This window comes from Tauraco erythrolophus, chromosome Z, assembly GCF_009769465.1.
Source record: "Tauraco erythrolophus isolate bTauEry1 chromosome Z, bTauEry1.pri, whole genome shotgun sequence".
NCBI classification, from domain to species: domain Eukaryota; kingdom Metazoa; phylum Chordata; class Aves; order Musophagiformes; family Musophagidae; genus Tauraco; species Tauraco erythrolophus.
In genome coordinates this window covers 16,989,633-17,008,030 of record NC_141496.1, presented here as the reverse complement: position 1 = coordinate 17,008,030, position 18,398 = coordinate 16,989,633, and the positions used below count along the sequence as shown (strand labels likewise).

Below are 18,398 nucleotides of genomic sequence, written 5' to 3'. Positions count from 1 at the left end.
CATGTTTGTCTTGATATGAGTGTTTAATACAAACTTGGAAATAAATTTTATTTTGCGAGTTGATTACCATTGTAAGAAACGAAGTCCTGTTCTTTAACAAAGATGTGCCTACTTCCTATGTAACTTCTTTTGACAAAGCTGAATGGCAAAAATGCTTGTTTATAACTGTGTAACTTTTTAAACTTTCAAAACTAAGTAAACATGAAATACTGAACCATCATGTCTGAAGCTGTGTGCATGCTGTCTTTTGGTGTTAGGTGTTACAAATTAACAGATGAGGGCTGTTAACACTTGTGTTAAAACCAGCAGCAATTGTGATTTTAGAATAAGCAGCACCACGAGCACTAAACAAATCACTTCAGAACTGCAGCTGCACAGGCTGGGCCAGTAACCGTGCCAGCCGGGCCACTGACTGACGGTTCTGCCTTATTTTGCCTTAGATCCTATAAACTCTTGCTGCAAAAAGGAATTCGAGATGGGAGGAACACTGAATAATCAGTAGAATAGTCCTCTTTTGCCCTGCCTGCCTTATCCCGCATTATCCGCTCTGCTCTTCTCAGGCTCCACGGATGGTTCTTTTCTCTCGGTATCTGCCCTGGTAACTAGGGAGCAATTTTAAACCCCGCAGCCTGTCTTTTTCTTCCTTTTAGGAAAAAACCCTCTCATTTTCGGCCTCGGTCATTTTCCCTTGCAGCGCTTCCCGCTCGGAGCCAGCTCTCCCGGGGGCAAGTGGCTGCTCCCGCCGGCATCCGTCGGTGACATGGAGGCGTCCCCCGTCCCTCGGTGCCGCGTGCATCGCCAGCAGGCGATATCGTCACCCCTTCGCGCGCCCACACGCGGCACTGCTTAACTACGTCATGCGCTCGGCGCTGACGTTACTAAACCCCTCGAAGCCGCCCCTCCCGCCGCGCCGCAGGGAACGGGGCACCCGGGCTCGCCCCCCGGGCGCTCCCCCGCCGCGCCGGGTCGCCTCCCGCTCACGAACGGTGGATTTCCCCGGCACGGTCGCGCCCTCTCGGCCCTTCCCCTGCCGGCGCCTCTGGCGCCCCGGGACTGCAGCTCCCGGCACGCCCCGCGGGGCCGGCGGCCATGCTCGTCCCTGGCGCCGCGAGGGGCGATGGCGGCGGCCGGGGCCCCGCCGGCCCTGCTCGCTGCTGCCGCCCCGCCCTTCCGCTTCCTCTCGTCGGGGGTCAAGGGTCGCGCGGGCCCGTAGCCGGAAGAGAGGTGCCCGGAGGAGCGCGACAGGTAACGGGCTGCTGCCGCGGGCCCTGCCGGGGGCTCGACCCCGGGGACGTGCGGGGCGGTCTCCTTCAGCCCTGCCGGCTGCTCGGCTCCTGTCGCCTCCGCGTCGGGTGTGCCGGGCCGGCTCCTGGCCGGGGTGAGCGGCGGGCCGTGCCGTGCCGGGGGCGCCCGTGCCGGGGGCGCCGGTCTCGGGGTCGCCGGTCTCGGGGTCGCCCCGCCGGCGGAGGAGCGGCCGTGCCGGGAAGCCCTCACCGGGCCGAAGGCGCGTAGGGCCGTGCGGCGGAGGGTCTGCGTGGCCGGTGCAGCTTGTAGCGGTCCGGGCAGTGGCCGTGCCTATGATGCATCCCTGATACTGAAACGTGTCCTTTTCTGCCTGTTTTTGCCCGGTTTCTGGTGTGTCGGCTTCAACGTTTTAAGGCTTTCTGGTGTGTCAGAACTCTGGCGCTTTTTTTTTTTTTCTTTTTTTCTTCCTTGTTCCTTTTTCTATTGCTGGAGAACATCTTCCAGCTGGGCTCAAACTTATCGTTGCTTGACTAACATCTCTGGTGAAGCCGATGGGCAGAATTTGTGGGGTGGGGGGTGGCAGTCTGTTACATCTTACTGTGTTACAATCGACATGAGTGAGGTAGTTTGTTTTGTTGTTGTTTTGGGTTTGTTTTTTTTTTTTCCTGTGTACTTAAAAGTTAAATTACTTAACCACTGAAAATACATTTCTCTCTAGTTTCCCAAATGGCTTCTTTTGGGTGGAAGAGAAAGATTGGCGAGAAAGTTTCAAAAGCTACTTCTCAGCAATTTGAAGCAGAAGCTGCGGATGACAAGGATCTGGGTGATGATGATGATGCCAACTGGGTGCATGCAACAAAGAGAAGAAAGGAAATTCTCGTAGAAGACTGTGTAAAGAAAAGTAAGGAGCTGAAGGATGAAGGTGCAAGTTTGGCTGAAAACAGGAGGTACTAATGTTATCTCACTCTTTTTCTTTGACTGAATAAGTGCTAAATGATATTTTAATCCCTTCTTTAAACACTAGGTAATTTGCTAGCAGCGTCATTCACGTTTTTCTTATGTGAAAAAGTGATCATTTCCTTCATTCTACCTTTAGCGTCTGGTACTAAATAAGTTGTTTCCTTTGGTGGTGTTGGCAGTCGTGTCTTTATTCTGTCTTATTTTTATGTGTTCACGTAAAAAAAAAACGATGATAGAAGGAGGGAGATGAATAACTGATAGGATCTGAAAGTTGAAAGGGTAAACAACGTACAATGAGATAAGCCACGCTGTAGGTAATGTTTTGGCTACTCCAGTAGCTTTCTCCTCTCTTGTAAATGTGTCTTTTCTCTTATTAAGAGTAAGCTTATCTGCACGTGTACAGTACCTAGGCAAATACTGCAAAGCATCTAATACACTATTAATGTGTCTAATGCTTTTGGAAAGTCAAGTTCAGGTGGCTGCTCTGAACATCTTCTAACAGCAGTACTGAGTCTTGAGACTTTGGCAATTTTGGAAGGATATTGCAAAGATGGTTCCATTATCTTATTATGCTTCAAGCAGAAGTTACCTTTGCAGTAGGGAAGGGTTAGAAGAGGGAAGGAGGGACTATAAATTACATCTTAACTACATAATTTGGCTAGATCTTCTCTGGAGGGGGGAAAAAACCCCACGGTTCCAAGAATAGTCCTCTTAAAATCTTGACATCTAAATCTGTGTTGTGACTTTACCTGTATGAGCATGTCCACTTTATTTATGGTCCTGGATCAGATATCACATTATTTTCCTGGTAGAAAAAATTCCATAATAAGTCAGTATGCTCTCCTGTGCTGTTAAACTTTTTGTGTTAAGAAATTTCATCCTAAAAAAGAGTCCCCTGAGCAATATGGAGGAGAGAACATTTATAAAGCAGGCCCTTTATGTATGATAATAAACATGCTCTGTGTGTGGTCTGATCTGATTTAAAAAATTAATACAAAATGTCTTTGAGAAAAGACTTATTTTCAAATACTTAAACACAGTTGCCTCTTTACTGTTCATTCAAATGGCAACTCTGTTCAGGCGAGCACTGATTCACTTCTGTACATCCTTTTGTTCCCGAGTTCTGTAATTCCTGAATAAAACTTGGAAGCCTTTTAAAGTTGACTGTAAATTTAAACCAAGTTAAGCTAAATCAGTTTTAAACATTCTGCCATTGTATTAATCTGTACCTTTAATGCAGTAGCTTATAAGTTGGTTACATTAATCTTATTAGCTGAAAATACAGGACACAATTTAAGAATCTATTAACATTTTTGGTTTAACACTGGAAATAAGTCATACAGTGGTCTACAGAAAGGTAGGTTTGTTCTGTCATTTTCAGGATACAGGGATTGTGCTTTTAAGCTTGACAAAACAATTATTTCTAAATGTTTTCTGGTAATCACTAGTGTTTACTGTACTTACATATATTAGGCAGAGATAGGTTTTTATTTGTCTTCTCTTTCATTCTACCTTTACCTTCCTTATATTTTGCTTTGAATGTTGTGTATCTTTTCTCTGTGGATTTTGGTGTTCTTTTTTTGACTATTTGTTTTCGTGTATTATGTAAAGGGCAATAAATCTCTTGAACAGCAGTAAGTAATCTGTTGTGTATGTGGTTTAGGGTAGGGAGATAGACTACTGCATATTTATTTTGAGCAGCTGGTAATTTTTGGTGCTTTTAAAATCATAAATTGGTCTTAGAGATTGAGTTTTCCTTTATCTGTCAGTTAGAAACCAATACAAAAGCTTAACCCATCCATAAGTAGCAACATAAGTTTTTTTTTGTGTATTTAGTGATAACTATACCTCATCAGAAGTGCTCATAAGAGCTACTGAGAAACACGGAATGGCTTCTAACCGGTATGAGAAACAAGTAACAAGAAATTTAAAATGCAGCTTTTGGGAGGCTTATCATGCTTTTTTGTGTTTACACTCTTATATCTGAGGCTTAACAGAAGTTCTCACTTGAAATTGTACTTCCCATCAATTACTTCAGCACACTGTACAGTTCAGACAATTAAGGTAGTATGGTGCTGTCAGGGTATATAACTTTCAGGCAGATCTTTCTCTTAAAGATTTCAAATAGATTAGAGGCTAAACTCACAATGGGAGGCTTTTGTTACTTAAACAGGTGGAATAGTTGACATACCATTACAAGGAAGTTGTGGAAGCAGGCTGAAAGGAATGTTTATTCTGTGGTGGAAAGTCGTTGCTGCAATTGTCTTTCAGACTTACATGGTTTATTTCTTGAATATACATTTGTACAACATAGGCAGACTCATTTAAATAATTAAATACTTAATCATAGAATCATAGAATCATAGAATGGTTAGGGCTGGAAGGGACCTTCAAAGGTCATCTAGTCCAACCCCCTTGCAAGGAACAGGGATATCTCCAACTAGATCAGGTTGCTCAGGGCCTCGTCCAACCGGGCCTTGAACGTCTCCAGGGATGGAGCATCCACCACCTCTCTGGGCAACCTGTTCCAGTGTTCTACAACTCTCATGTAGTCTGTTTCCTGAAATACCAAAGCATAATAACAGTCACAGAAAGATTTAGGTTGGATTGTGTAGCATTTAGGTAGAAGGATGTTGTCTTGTCCACTGAAGAAACTCAGAAGGAAAGCAAAGACTGGGCACTAGAGGATAACTAAGATTGTATCTTAGTAGGTGTAATTTGTGGAGTGGAGAGAAGGGGATCCTGAAAGAAAACAGACTTGGGAAGAAGCAAATGGCTAAATAAAGGAAAGAATGGAAAGTAATAAATTCAACTTCACTTCTCAGGGAAAAGAGACTCGAAGGTAATGTGCATGGCAAAATTAGTATGATGAAAAGTGAATTTTATAAGCGAATCTGCTATTACTTAGCTAAAATACTGATTACCACCTTTATGCTTCGTTAGTCCATCAGCTTATTTTTCTGGTAAAGGAAGGCGGTGATGGTGTTACACACCCACCATGGCTTTGTTAGTCTCTGTGTATGCAGTTAAGTCTGTTTCTCTGGATAAGTGAGATCTGATTGACTTGTGCTTGTGAAGTGAGTCTCAGTGCTTCTTGGGAGGAAGGAATAATGAATGGGCTTCTTGAGTGTTCAGGATTTGTACAACCTGCTTTCTTTGCCCATTGGCAAACGCGGGAGTGGCATGGGTGAATTGTTTCGGAGGTGGCAGCCCTCTCCAGGTTTTCAGCTTTTGTGGAAGCTGCTCGAGGAGTATTTGTACCTGCTGTAATGTGTGTTCATGAACCTGTTAAGCTGAGACTGAGACACACACAGAAGAAAAATGGTCCTGAAGAGAACAGTTTCTGATCTATGTTAATCTTTTTGTGGAATTGGAAAAAAGATGGGGAGACTACTAGAAAGAGGTGTTGAACTAGGTTGGTTATCCTAGTGAGTCTGCTATTGTGGAAGACATGTTCTAGGAAATTCTGACCTAGAAACTTGGTCAATAGGCAGTTTTGAAGGTGGCTTGTAAATGAGCCATCTTGCTGTCACAACAGAAGGAAAAGGCAGAAATGTGGAAGAAGTGTCACATTCGTGTGCTCTTTTGAAGTATGGGAAGGAGCAATTAAACATGTACAAACATACACATAGTCTTTTGGGAAACAGAATATTGTCTGTTGGTGGAGAGAATGGAGAACATTCTAGAGGAGAAATTGTTTTTGCTTGAATGAAATTTATAATGCTGGTAGATTATCCAGTTTGACACACCAGTGTCCACATACACTGGAATTGAAATGTATGTGTGCCCACATACACTGGAATTGAAAAACAAACAAACAAAACCCAACAACCACAATCCAGGTTAGGATTTTTGTGTTGATAGTCCTGCACTGCTTTAAATCCTACATAATCCAAGAGGATAAAAGTTCATGTGCTCAGCGTCAGTATTTTGAACACAGCCATTTGCGTTTACAGTGTATTTTGACTGGTAGCTAGGTAGTCTTTGGCTGTGGACACAAGTTTAAGAATGGGTGTAGGAGAGATTAAACAGTGAAGTATAATGTCCTCAAACATATGGCATGTAGGGAGCTAACAGCAAGGAAAAGAAAAACTTCTGTCAGACTAGTATCTTCAATGTAATCGAGTTGCACATTCATACAGATGACTGCAATCCGCCTGTGCTGTTTTCAAACTACAAACTCCAGTAGGTGGAGATAGAGTTCTTCTCAATTACCCTGAAAATGTGCAAAAAATGCTCATCTAAATACTTAATTTTCTTTTGCAAATAGACACTATTGGGTTTAAATTCTTGTTGATTTGCATTTAATTTTTCAATTTTACTAAATAAAAGTCAGTAATACTCTCGCTTCTGATGATATTTATTTGTCATTCCATATTGCACTAAAAAAAGCTCGTACTGGTTTGGGAAGATTGTGTTTTCACCTCGAACACTCTTATGTTTTGGCTGAGGTTACATATTCACCTATGTAAAAATGAATAATTGTATCACTTGACGTCACTTGGTTTCAAATTAGGCTGATTAATAAGATTTTCCTCTTTCCTTTAGCTTTTGCAGTAGCAAATTAAATAAGGACATGGCAAAGTGCTATGAGCAGTCCCTATAAAAGGTCAGTTTTCATGAAACTGTTTACTTTTCTAGAATAATTAATCTTTGAGAATTACTTCATTTTCTATTTTCTTTTTAAATGAACTTTTGTTAAGAAAGGCTGAGAGAGTTGGGGCTGTTCAGCCTGTAGAGGAGAGAAGGCTCCAGGGTGATCTTATTGCAGCCTTCCAGTACCTAAATTGTGGTAATTGTGAGGTGATTTGTGACAGCCAACATGGCTTCACTAAGGGCAAATCCTGCCTGACTAATTTGGTGGCCTTCTATGATGAGGTTACAGCATTGATGGATAGGGGAAGAGCAACTGACATTGTCTACCTGGACTTATCCAAAGCATTTGATACTGTCCCACACCACATCCTTGTCTCTAAACTGGAAAGACATGGTTTTGATGGATGGACCACTCAGTGGATAAGGAATTGGCTAGAAGGTCGCACTCAGAGAGTTGTGGTTAATGGTTCAGTGTCCACGTGGAGGCCAGTGACGAGTGGTGTTCCTCAGGGGTCAGTACTGGGGTCAGTGCTATTTAACATCTTTGTTGGAGACATGGACAAGTGGGATCGAGTGCACCCTTAGCAAGTTTACAGATGACACCAAGTTGTGTGGTGTTGTGTACATGCTGGAGGGAAGGGATGCCATCCAGAGGGACCTTGACAGGCTGGAGAGGTGGGCCTGTGAGAACTTCATGAAGTACAACAAGGACAAGTGCAAGGTCCTGCATGTGGGTCGGGGCAATCCCAAGCACAAGTACAGGCTGGGCAGAGAATGGATTGAGAGCAGCCCTGAGGAAAAGGACTTGGGAGTGTTGGTGGATGAGAAGCTCACCATGAGCCGGCAATGTGCGCTGGCAACCCAGAAAGCCAACCGTATCCTGGGCTGTATCAAAAGAAGTGTGGCCAGCTGGTCGAGGGAAGTGATTCTGCCCCTCTACTCTGCTCTCGTGAGACCCCACCTGGAATACTGTGTTCAGCTCTTGGAGTCCCCAACATAAGAAGGACATGGAGCTGCTGGAGCGAGTCCAGAGGAGGGCCACGAAGATGATCGGAGTGCTGGAGCACCTCTGCTATGAAGACAGGCTGAGAGAGTTGGGGCTGTTCAGCCTGGAGAAGAGAAGGCTCCGAGGTGATCTTATTGCAGCCTTCCTGTACTTAAAGTGAGCCTACAGGAAAGCTGGAGAGGGACTTTTGACAAGGACATGTAGTGATAGGATGTCGTGGTTTTAGGCTGATCCAGCAACTAAAACTCACACAGTCTCTCCTTCTCCAGTAAAGTAGAGAGGAGAAAAAAAAAACAAAGGGACTGAGGGTTGAGACAAGAACAGAGGGAGCACCCGCCAACCATGGTCCTGGGCAAAACAGACTGGGCTTTCTTAAAGCAAAACAGTTTATTAATGGTTACTTAGAAGGACAAAGGGAAATAAAACCGGTTACTTGAGAGGATAGAAAGAAACAAAACCAGATCTTAAAACCGACACCTTCCCCCCCCCTTCCTTTTCCTCCCAGCTCTACCTCCTCCCCCCAGCAGCACAGGGGGCAGGGACTGGGGGAGTGCAGGTCAGTTCATCCCATGTTGTTACTGCTGCCTCTTTCTTAAAGGAGGAGGAGTCCTTACACCCTTTTCCCCTGCTCCAGTGGATCCCCTACCCATGAGGAAAAATCCACAAACTTCTCCAGCGTGAGTCCAGCCCACTGGAAACAATCCTTCCCCACAGATTGCTCCGGTGTGGGCTTTACCACAGTCTCGGATGCTTAGGGAGCTGTAGCCACTCGCTCCAGCGTGGGTTGTCACGCAGACTTCAGATGCCTCTCTGCCTTGTCGTGTGTCCCAACACGACCATGCTCAGGCTCAGGCATCTTCTCCCCACGGGCTGCGAGTGGGTCTCTGCTCCACCGAGGCCGTCCTGGTTGCAGGGGGCCGCCTGCTATCTCACCATCAGCCACAGGGGAAACTCGGCTCCGGCACACCTCCTCCCGCTCCATCCTCACTGACCTGGTGTCGATGTGGCTGTTTCTCAGATCTCAGTCCTCTCCAGGTGAACTCAGCCCAGTGGCCACCCCGGGAGTGGGGTGCCCCCGAGTTCCCCAGCTGGCTCTGCCACCGCCATTCTCCGTGGGCGGCGCCGGCCTGACACAGGCAGCTGCCCGGCTGGGAGCCAGGGAGCGGGGGCAGTGCCCTCCTCCCTTCTCTCCTCGCTCCTGGGCAAAGCACCTTTTCCGGTTCCCTTGTCCTGACTTAAATAGGGCAATTCGCAGAGGCGCCCTATTGGCTCAGTCCCGAGGGGGATGGCAGTCTGATCTGGTGGCCAGTACCAAGCCTAACCTGGTTCCAAAACCGGGGAGGTAACAGGGACCAAAACCCCTCTCCTGCCACCAGAACCCCCACCCCCTCCACATCAAACCATGACACAGGACAAGGGGTAATGGATTTAAACTGAAAGAGGGCAGATTTAGATTGGATATAAGAAAGAAATTTTTTACATTGAGGGTGGTGAGGCACTGGAACAGGTTTCCCAGAGAAGTTGTGGATGCCCCATCCCTGGAAGTGTTCAAGGCCAGGTTGGATGAGGCTTTGGGCAACCTGGTGTAGTGGAGGGTTTCCCTGCCCATGGCGGGGGGGTTGGAACTGGATGATTTTTGAGGTCCCTTCCAACCCTAACCATTCTATGATTCTAAAGGGGGCCTAAAGGAAAGCGGGAGAGGGATTTTTTACAAGGGCATGTAGTGATAGGACAAGGGGCAATGGATTTAAACTGAAAGAGGGCAAATTTAGATTAGATACAAGGAAGAAATTTTTCACTCTGAGAGTGGTGAGGCACTGGAACAGGTTGCCCAGAGAAGTTGTGGATGCCCCATCCCTGGAAGTGTTCAAGGCCAGGTTGGATGAGGCTTTGGGCAACCTGGTGTAGTGGAGAGTTTCCCTGCCCATGGCGCGGGGCTTAGAACTGGATGATTTTTGAGGTCCCTTCCAACCCTAATCATTCTATTATTCTATTCCACATTTTAACAATTGAGACTTTCCTCTGATGCTGATATGCCAGCATTGCTTCAACGTGTAGCTTGTGGTTCCGTAGCTATGTAAGCTGTAATTGAGTTTGTCTTTCTCTCTAGAGATTATAAGGTGTCAGTGCCAGATGATGAGGTACATTCCTTCAAAAAGTATGTTTAGTGTAGTGTTAAGTGTTACCAAAAAATAATTTATTTAGCAGATGGAGCAGAAGAGTAATACCTATTTAAATAAAATTGCAAAATCTTTGTCATGTTCTTATAACATTTGTATTTGTTCAATTTACAAGTGTCTTTCAGGTTTAGATTGTGATAAGCACTTGATTACTTATGATTTACAAAAGTAATAAAATTACTTTCAGATTATATTGATAATTGATTTTGATGCAACTAACATGGCAAAGATCATTGTGTTGAAATTGCCTTTCAATCTTCATTCAGTAAAACAGGTGTTACTTACATAATGTAGTGTTAATAAAGAGGTTTCGCAGAAGATCCAACAGCCATCTTTGGCAGAAACGTCCCAGCAGTTTAATAGAATGAGTTACATTATGGAGGGGCCTAAGAGAAGTGGAGTATGTTAGACAGAAAAGCAGTCCAGGAGAGCTGGTCTTGTTTTTTTTCAAGTTATCTCCTCCAAGCTGAAGAACGGCTCATCCTGATGAGGAGTAAATCAAGAGGAGTCGAGTCCTGTATGGATGTACAGGGAGCTCCTGATAAAATCCAAACATATAATGGAAATATAAAATAGGTGAGAGCAGGGTTATGGGACCCATAGAGACCCTGTCCGAGTGTGCAGGGATGGGATTAGGAGAGCCTAAGGCCATCTGGAGTTGAATCTGGTGAGGGATGTGAAGGGCAACAAGAGCAGCTTCTATAGGTGTATCGGCAGCAAGAGGAAGACTGGGAAAAATATGGGTCCTCTGCTGAATCATAGAGTCATAGAATGGTTAAGATTGGAAGGGACCTCAAAGATCATCTAGTTCCAACCCCCCTGCCATGGGCAGGGACACCCTCCACCTCACCAGATTGCTCAAAGCCTCATCCAACCTGGCCTGGAACACTTCCAAGGATGGGGCATCCACAACTTCTCTGGGAAACCTGTTCTATGCCTCACCACCCTCTGAGTGAAGAACTTTTTCCTTATATGTAATCTAAATCTGCCCTCTTTCAGTTTAAATCCATTGCCCCTTGTCCTATCACTACATGCCCTTGTCAAAAGTCCCTCTCCAGCTTTCTTGTAGGCCCCTTTTAGGTACTGGAAAGCTGCAATAAGATCACCCCGGAGCCTTCTCTTCTCCAGGCTGAACAGCCCCAACTCTTTCAGCCTGTCTTCATAGCAGAGGTGCTCCAGCCCTCAGATCATCTTTGTGGCCCTCCTCTGGACTCGCTCCAGTAGCTCCATGTCCTTCTTGTGTTGGGGACTCGAAGAGCTGAACACAGTATTCCAGGTGAGGTCTCACAAGAGCTGAGCAGAGGGACAGAATCCCCTCCCTCGACCTGCTGGCCGTGTTTCTTTGGATGCAGCCCAGGATAGGATTTGCCTTCTGGGCTGCCAGTGCACATTGCCGGCTCATGTTGAGCTTCTCATCCACCAACACTCCCAAGTCCTTTTCCTCAGGGCTGCTCTCAGTCCATTTGTCATCAGCAAACTTGCTGAGGGTGCACTTGATCCCACTGTCCATGCCACCAACAAAGATGTTTAACCTCATGAAGTTTAACCAGGCCAAATGCAAGGTCCTACATCTGGGTCGTGGCAATCCCAGGCACAAATACAGACTGGGCGGAGAATGGATCGAGAGCAGCCCTGAGGAGAAGGACTTGGGAGTACTGGTGGACGAGAAGCTCAATATGAGCCGGCAATGTGCTCTTGCGGCCCAGAAGGCCAACCACGTCCTGGGCTGCATCAAGAGGAGCGTGGCCAGCAGGTCGAGAGAGGTGATTCTTCCCCTCTACTCTGCCCTCGTGAGACCTCACCTGGAGTACTGCGTCCAGTTCTGGAGCCCCCAACATAAGAAGGACATGGACCAGTTGGAGAGGGTCCAGAGGAGGGCCACGAAGATGATAAGAGGGCTGGAGCACCTTTCCTATGAGGACAGGCTGAAAGAGTTGGGGCTGTTCAGCCTGGAGAAGAGGAGGCTCCGGGGTGACCTTATAGCGGTCTTCCAGTACCTCAAGGGGGCCTACAGGAAAGATGGGGAGAGGCTATTCAGGAGGGCCAGTTGTGATAGGACAAGGGGTAATGGTTTTAAAATAGAGGGAGGTAGATTCAGGTTGGATATTAGGAAAAAATTTTTTACCATGAGAGTTGTAGAACACTGGAACAGGTTGCCCAGAGAGGTGGTGGATGCTCCATCCCTGGAGACGTTCAAGGCCCGGTTGGACGAGGCCCTGAGCAACCTGATCTAGTTGGAGATATCCCTGTTCCTTGCAGGGGGGTTGGACTAGATGACCTTTGAAGGTCCCTTCCAGCCCTAACCATTCTATGATTCTATGATTCTATGTTAAATAGCACTGGCCTCAGTATTGACCCCAGAGGAATACCACTCATCACTGGTCTCCACTTGGACATTGAACCATTGACCACAACTCTTTGAGAGCGACCATCCAGCCAATTCCTTATCCACAGAGTGGTCCATCCATCAAATCTGTGTGTCTCCCATTTAGAGACAAGGACGTCGTGTGAGATAGTGTCAAATGCTTTGGACAAGTCCAGGTAGATGATGTCAGTTGCTCTTGCCTTATCTATCAGTGCTGTAACCCCACCATAGAAGGCCACCAAATTTGTCAGGCAAGATTTGCCTTTAGTGAAGCCATGTTGGCTGTCACCAATCACCTCCTTATTTTCCTTGTGCCTTAGCATACTTGCCGGCAGGATCTGCTCCATGCCCTTGCTGGGCACAGAGGTGAGACTGACTGGCCTGTAGTTCCCTGGGTCTTCTTTTTTTCCTGTTTTAAAGATGGGGGCTATGTTTCCTTTTTTCCAGTCAGTGGGAGCTTCACCAGACTGCCATGACTTCTGAAATATGATGGACAGTGGCTTAGCAACCTCATCTGCCAGTTCCTTCAGGACCCGCGGGTGCACCTTCAGGTTCTTTAGATGGTCTCACACCTGACCTTCTCTTACAGTGGGCAGTTCCTCATTCTCCCTGTCCCTGCCTTTGCCTTCTGTGACTTGGGCAGTGCAGCTGGAGCTCTTGCCAGTGAAGACTCAGGCAAAAAAGTCATTAAGAAACTCAGCCTTCTCCATATCCTGAATGGGGCAGAGATCTAGTGACAAAGGATGCAGAACAGTCTTGGTACTCAATGTCTGCTTTCCCTTGGTCTTCAATGATGGAGTTTGCCTTCAGGAACTTGAGACAGATGTCCCTTGAGACCAAAGGGAATTTCTGGAGCAAGCAAGGTTTTCCCTTGGAGGAGGAGGATCAGGCTACAAAATGTTAAGACAAACCTGACATATACAAGTTCCTGAGACCTGATGGGGTGCATCCATGAGTGCTGAGGGAGATGATTGATGGCATCACAAAGACTCTTCAACTATATTTGAAAGGTCCTGACAGCTACGGTGTTTCCTGAGGGGTGCTAGAAAGCCACTTTTCACTTGTTACCTTCATGAAGGATAAGAAGGAGGATTCAGGCACTTACAGGCCCATCAACCTCAAATCTGTCCCTGGGAATGTGATGGAGCAAGTAATTCTTGAAACCATTTTGAAACAGGAAGTTCAAGAAGGTTATTGGGAGTAGTTGACATGAGTTAGCAAAGGAAAAATCGTGCTTAGTCAACCTGATAGATGACAGATTGGCCAGAGAATGGTGTGGACTTTCCATCCTTGTTGATACTCGGAACCTGACTGGACAATAACATGAGCAACCTGCTTTAGCAGACCCTGCTTGAGCAGGTTATTTGGACTAGATGATTTCCAGAGGTTCATTGCAATCTTGGCCATTCTCTAATTATATCTCATTAAAACTACAGACGTGTTTAGAATGCAGAAGGTAGTTCCTCAGACTTGAATTTGACTGTACAGATCATTGGTGTGGAACCTTTCTTGGTGAGTGAGCAACTTGTTCCTGTTTCTCTAATTTATTTTTCATTTTCTTTCTTTAGTCCATGTATGTTCGGAATGCTTTGGGTACAGAGGGAGATGCAAAAAATGGGCAGACTTTGCTCTGCCTTCTTACCATCTCTGTCTGCTAATTGACCTCATTTAAAGCAAATATGTATTTTAAAAGTTAGAAAATTAAAAGGATTGCTTCAGTAGATAATCTGGGAGTCTGCAAATTTAGCTTTTATTTCTAGCTCCTAGAATAAAGTCTAAAATTCTGTTAGGCTGCTGGTATATTGCATTGGGGAATGTTGTCTCTTTCATAAGAGTGATCTGAAAGCCTTACACAGTTGGGTTTTGTAATTAAGTGTAGGGGAAGTCACTGGAAAATACTTATGATGAAACTAGGAGAATGTAGTAAGTACTCAGTCCTACTGAAATAACTATTTAGTATCAGTCTTTGATGTAATTTGCATGACAGCTATAATTAGCTATTCGGTATAGTGCTTACCTCTTTTGGAGTGAATAACCAAGACCAGTGTTTGTAATAATATAAATTATTTTTAATTTACAAATTTAAATAAATAAATTAATTATTTTAATTTTAAAATAAAATTCCAAATAAAATGATTTTTTAAAATCTCAGTAATTATTAGCAAAATTAAATTTGGTGAGGCTGAGTCTAAAGTCAGTCATGCAAAACTGCAGAGAAAATAGATAGACTTGTCACTGTAAGTAAAACTGTATAGTTTGAATAGGAGCTTGATTAAAACGGTCATGCCTTCTAGTCAGAATACCTGCTTGTTTTTTAATGTTTTTCAGTGTTTAGCGTTAATGTCTGTTGTGTGTATATGTAACTTTCTTGCTGTTCACTTCCTTGCGAGTATGTTACGCATGATATGCTCACTGAAATGAGACTAAAAGTGTGTGAACTGTAAGTCTTGAGTGCAGAACACATGAGCTGAAACAGAAAAGGCTCTGAACAAGTATGAACTTCTCCACTTTTTTGGAAATGCACATGGTGCAGCTCTCTTATTAGTCAGAACATATGGATTGTTTTGCAGGCCTCAACCTTTCTACAGAATTAAAAAAAAAAAGTGCAGGGAGTGTGTTTCAACACGCTCCCGTGAACTGCTGTGTGAAGTAATGCATTAGTTTTTGTCTTTAAGTTAATTTTTATTGGTAGCTTTATTGTTTTTTCCACACTTACTGAGTTGTAACGCATCTAGTTGTTTCCTCTCATTGAGGAGGAGGTTCTTCGCAGAGTGTTTGTTTTAAGCAGTTCCTTTTGTTTAAATTGCAGTGTATCTTCAGTTTAGCAGTTTTTTTGTTCTGGCACACATTATTTTCCAACAACTGTTTATTATTTGGCAAAGCAGTTCAATTTTGAAATTGTTATTAATTTAGTACAGATTTTTCTGAGAGTATGTACAAGAGTTGTAGATTATTTAAACCGAGATTTCGAATAATTTTGAGAATATCTTTTGTTAGAATTGTTTTTACGACTATTTTGAATTGTGACATTGTAGTATCCACCTGTATTTGAATGTATTCATATTTATGTAGGTATGTGTTTGTAAATAGAAACAGAAGGAATATTCATGGAAAAACTGTAGACTGTGGAAGCATTTGTATATCATAGAATGGTTAGGGTTGGAAGGAACCTTAAAGATCATCTAGTTCCAACCCCCCTGCCATGGGCAGAGAAATCCTCCACTACACCAGGTTGCCCAAAGCCTCATCCAACCTGGCCTTGAACACTTCCAAGGATGGGGCATCCACAACTTCTCTGGGCAACCTGTTCCAGTGCCTCACCACCCTCAATGTAAAAAAATTTCTTCCTTATATCCAATCTAAATCTCCCCTCTTTCAATTTAAAGCCATTGCCCCTTGTCCTATCACTACATGCCCTTGTCAAAAGGCCCTCTCCAGCTTTCCTGTAGGCCCCCTTTAGGTACTGGAAAGCTGCTATAAGATCACCCCGGAGCCTTCTCTTCTCTAGGCTGAACAGCCCCAACTCTCTCAGCCTGTCTTCATAGCAGAGGTGCTCCAGCCCTCGGATCATCTTCGTGGCCCTCCTCTGGACTCGCTCCAGCAGCTCCATGTCCTTCTTGTGTTGGGGACTCCAAGAGCTGAACGCAGTATTCCAGGTGGGGTCTCACGAGAGCTAAGTAGAGGGGCAGAATCACTTCCCTCGACCTGCTGGCCACGCTTCTTTTGATACAGCCCAGGATACGGTTGGCTTTCTGGGTTGCCAGCGCACATTGCCGGCTCATGTTGAGCTTCTCATCCACCAGCACTCCCAAGTCCTTTTCCTCAGGGCTGCTCTCAATCCATTCTCCACCCAGCCTGTACTTGTGCTTGGGATTGCCCCAACCCACGTGCAGGACCTTGCACTTGGCCTTGTTGAACTTCATGAGGTTTTCACAGGCCCACCTCTCCAGCCTGTCAAGGTCCCTCTGGATGGCTTCCCTTCCCTCCAGCGTGTCCACTACACCACACAACTTGGTGTCATCTGCAAACTTGCTGAGGGTGCACTCCATCCCACTGTCCATGTCTCCAACAAAGATGTTAAATAGCACTGGCCCCAGTACTGACCCCTGAGGAACACCATTCGTCACAGGCCTCCACGTGGACATTGAACTGTTGACCACAACTCTTTGAGTGCGACCTTCTAGCCAATTCCTTACCCACTGAGTGGTCCATCCATCAAAACCATGTCTTTCCAGTTTAGAGACAAGGATGTCGTGTGGGACAGTATCAAATGCTTTGGATAAGTCCAGGTAGACGATGTCAGTTGCTCTTCCCCTATCCATCAATACTGTAACCTCATCATAGAAGGCCACCAAATTAGTCAGGCAGGATTTGCCCTTAGTGAAGCCATATACACATATATTTATGTTTTTCTTAAATAGAAAACATCATTTGATTGATGCCTTTATATATTCCTGTATAACTTCAGGCACTTATTGGAGTCAGCCAGGATATGAATCTATATTTGTTCAAGATCTCTTTGCAATGTAAGGAGAAAGAGATATCGACATAATTCAGCTCACTTAAGAGCTTAAATTGCAATTTGGAGGTTCCTGTTGCTCGCTCTTAACCCTACAGATACATTATACCTGTACCAGGACCATTTTGTGGTTCGTTTGCCTTCCTGAATGGGACGCTGTGGACAACCTGGGGCAGTGCTCGCTGGCCACAGCCGTGCTGAAGACTGCTCTGTAGGACTGAGGGACGCTGCTCAGGTCCCAGTGTCGGGGCATGTTCCCTGGCACTGTGAGCCTGCCTGTGCAGCCTGTGAGGCTCGGGGTGATGGACATCTTCGTGTCAGCGCTCAAGGTCAGGTACCTAAACTTAGGTGGGATGGATTGGGCCTAACTGCTAATACCTGTTTGGAGATGAAGGATAATTTATGTGTTATCTTGTCTTCGGATTGAAGTTTAGAGGGTCTAGTCCTTCTGTGCATGAAATAAAATTTGCAGAACTTTCTAAGTGGAAAGCTGTTGTGTTCACTGGACATGTGCTATGTAGTGTTTTTTTTTAAGTAAACTCTTTGAAAATGTGTCTGTTTACTTAAAAAACCTCTTATATTTAAATACGTAGAGTATGTTACCGGAATTGAAGAAGCATGAAAAAAATTGGTTTTTAAGTAAAAGTTTCATCAGTACATATTAAATTCTATGTATATGTTAATATGTCTATGTAGAGGAGTTGTGCCTGACAGTTACCTTCTTCTATGCTTCTAAAGTATGTGAAGTTACTGGAAAATAACAAATACTTGCCTCTGATTTTTACATTTCATTAAAAAATGGAAATTTCTTCTTAGTAATCAGTAAGGCAGGAATAGTTTCTGCTAGTTTCTGAACTTTTGCATTGCTAGCTGCTTCTGTTTAATTCCTAGCCCTTTATTCAGACAGCTTTCTTTTATGACCAAACAGAATATTTGCATCTAATCCCAAAATAACTCTGTAGCACTACTTTAGGACCTATAAGGAACTACATGGAATAATGGACTGTAAATAAATAATATATAAAAATATTATTTTTTATTTTTATTTTTGTTACTTATTATGACAATATTTTACTTTTAATTTTTATCACTCATTAGCATAGCTATGCTTATAAAAAATAATTAAATATGTGAAAGCACATGTGCTGGCATATTTCTAGTCTTGTAAGTTATACACAAGTAGAGTTAATTACTCTTTTTACCTTTTTCTACTTTATTCTTTTGACAGTCTGATTTTCTTTTAATCTGATGTATGTATGCCATGCAGCCTTTGAGATGTTTTTTTCTGAGCAACACTTAAAACCTTTTGCTGCATATGAGGGATAGTGAGTATATACAGCAGAGTGCACCTTGTGCATTTTCATTTCCTCTTAAGTGTTTTGTTGACATGAAGTGCTTCACTGCAAGTTTCTCTCACGACTGGCTTGTTTGTTTTCAGAGATGATCTCCGAAACTGTCGTCATTCCTTTTCTCTTGCTGTTTATTACTGTTACAAACTGGCTGGGACAGGGGGCAATTTTTAAAATA

At 44.3% G+C, this 18,398-nt stretch overlaps 1 protein-coding gene across 2 annotated transcripts in view; it reads left to right on the top strand.

Moving 5' to 3' along the window:
- Positions 1 to 1,206: 1,206 nt before the first annotated feature.
- TTC33 (tetratricopeptide repeat domain 33) overlaps positions 1,207 to 18,398 on the top strand; it is a 57,045-nt gene continuing 39,853 nt past the window's right edge. The window contains exons 1-3 of one of the 2 annotated variants that reach the window (XM_086628924.1): positions 1,207 to 1,245; positions 1,964 to 2,192; positions 4,042 to 4,107. In XM_086628924.1, coding sequence (XP_086485050.1) covers positions 1,972 to 2,192; positions 4,042 to 4,107 — 287 coding nt within the window. In that variant the 5' untranslated portion in view covers positions 1,207 to 1,245; positions 1,964 to 1,971. The remainder of the gene's footprint in view (positions 1,246 to 1,963; positions 2,193 to 4,041; positions 4,108 to 18,398) is intronic. The other variant, XM_086628925.1, reaches the window with a different exon arrangement.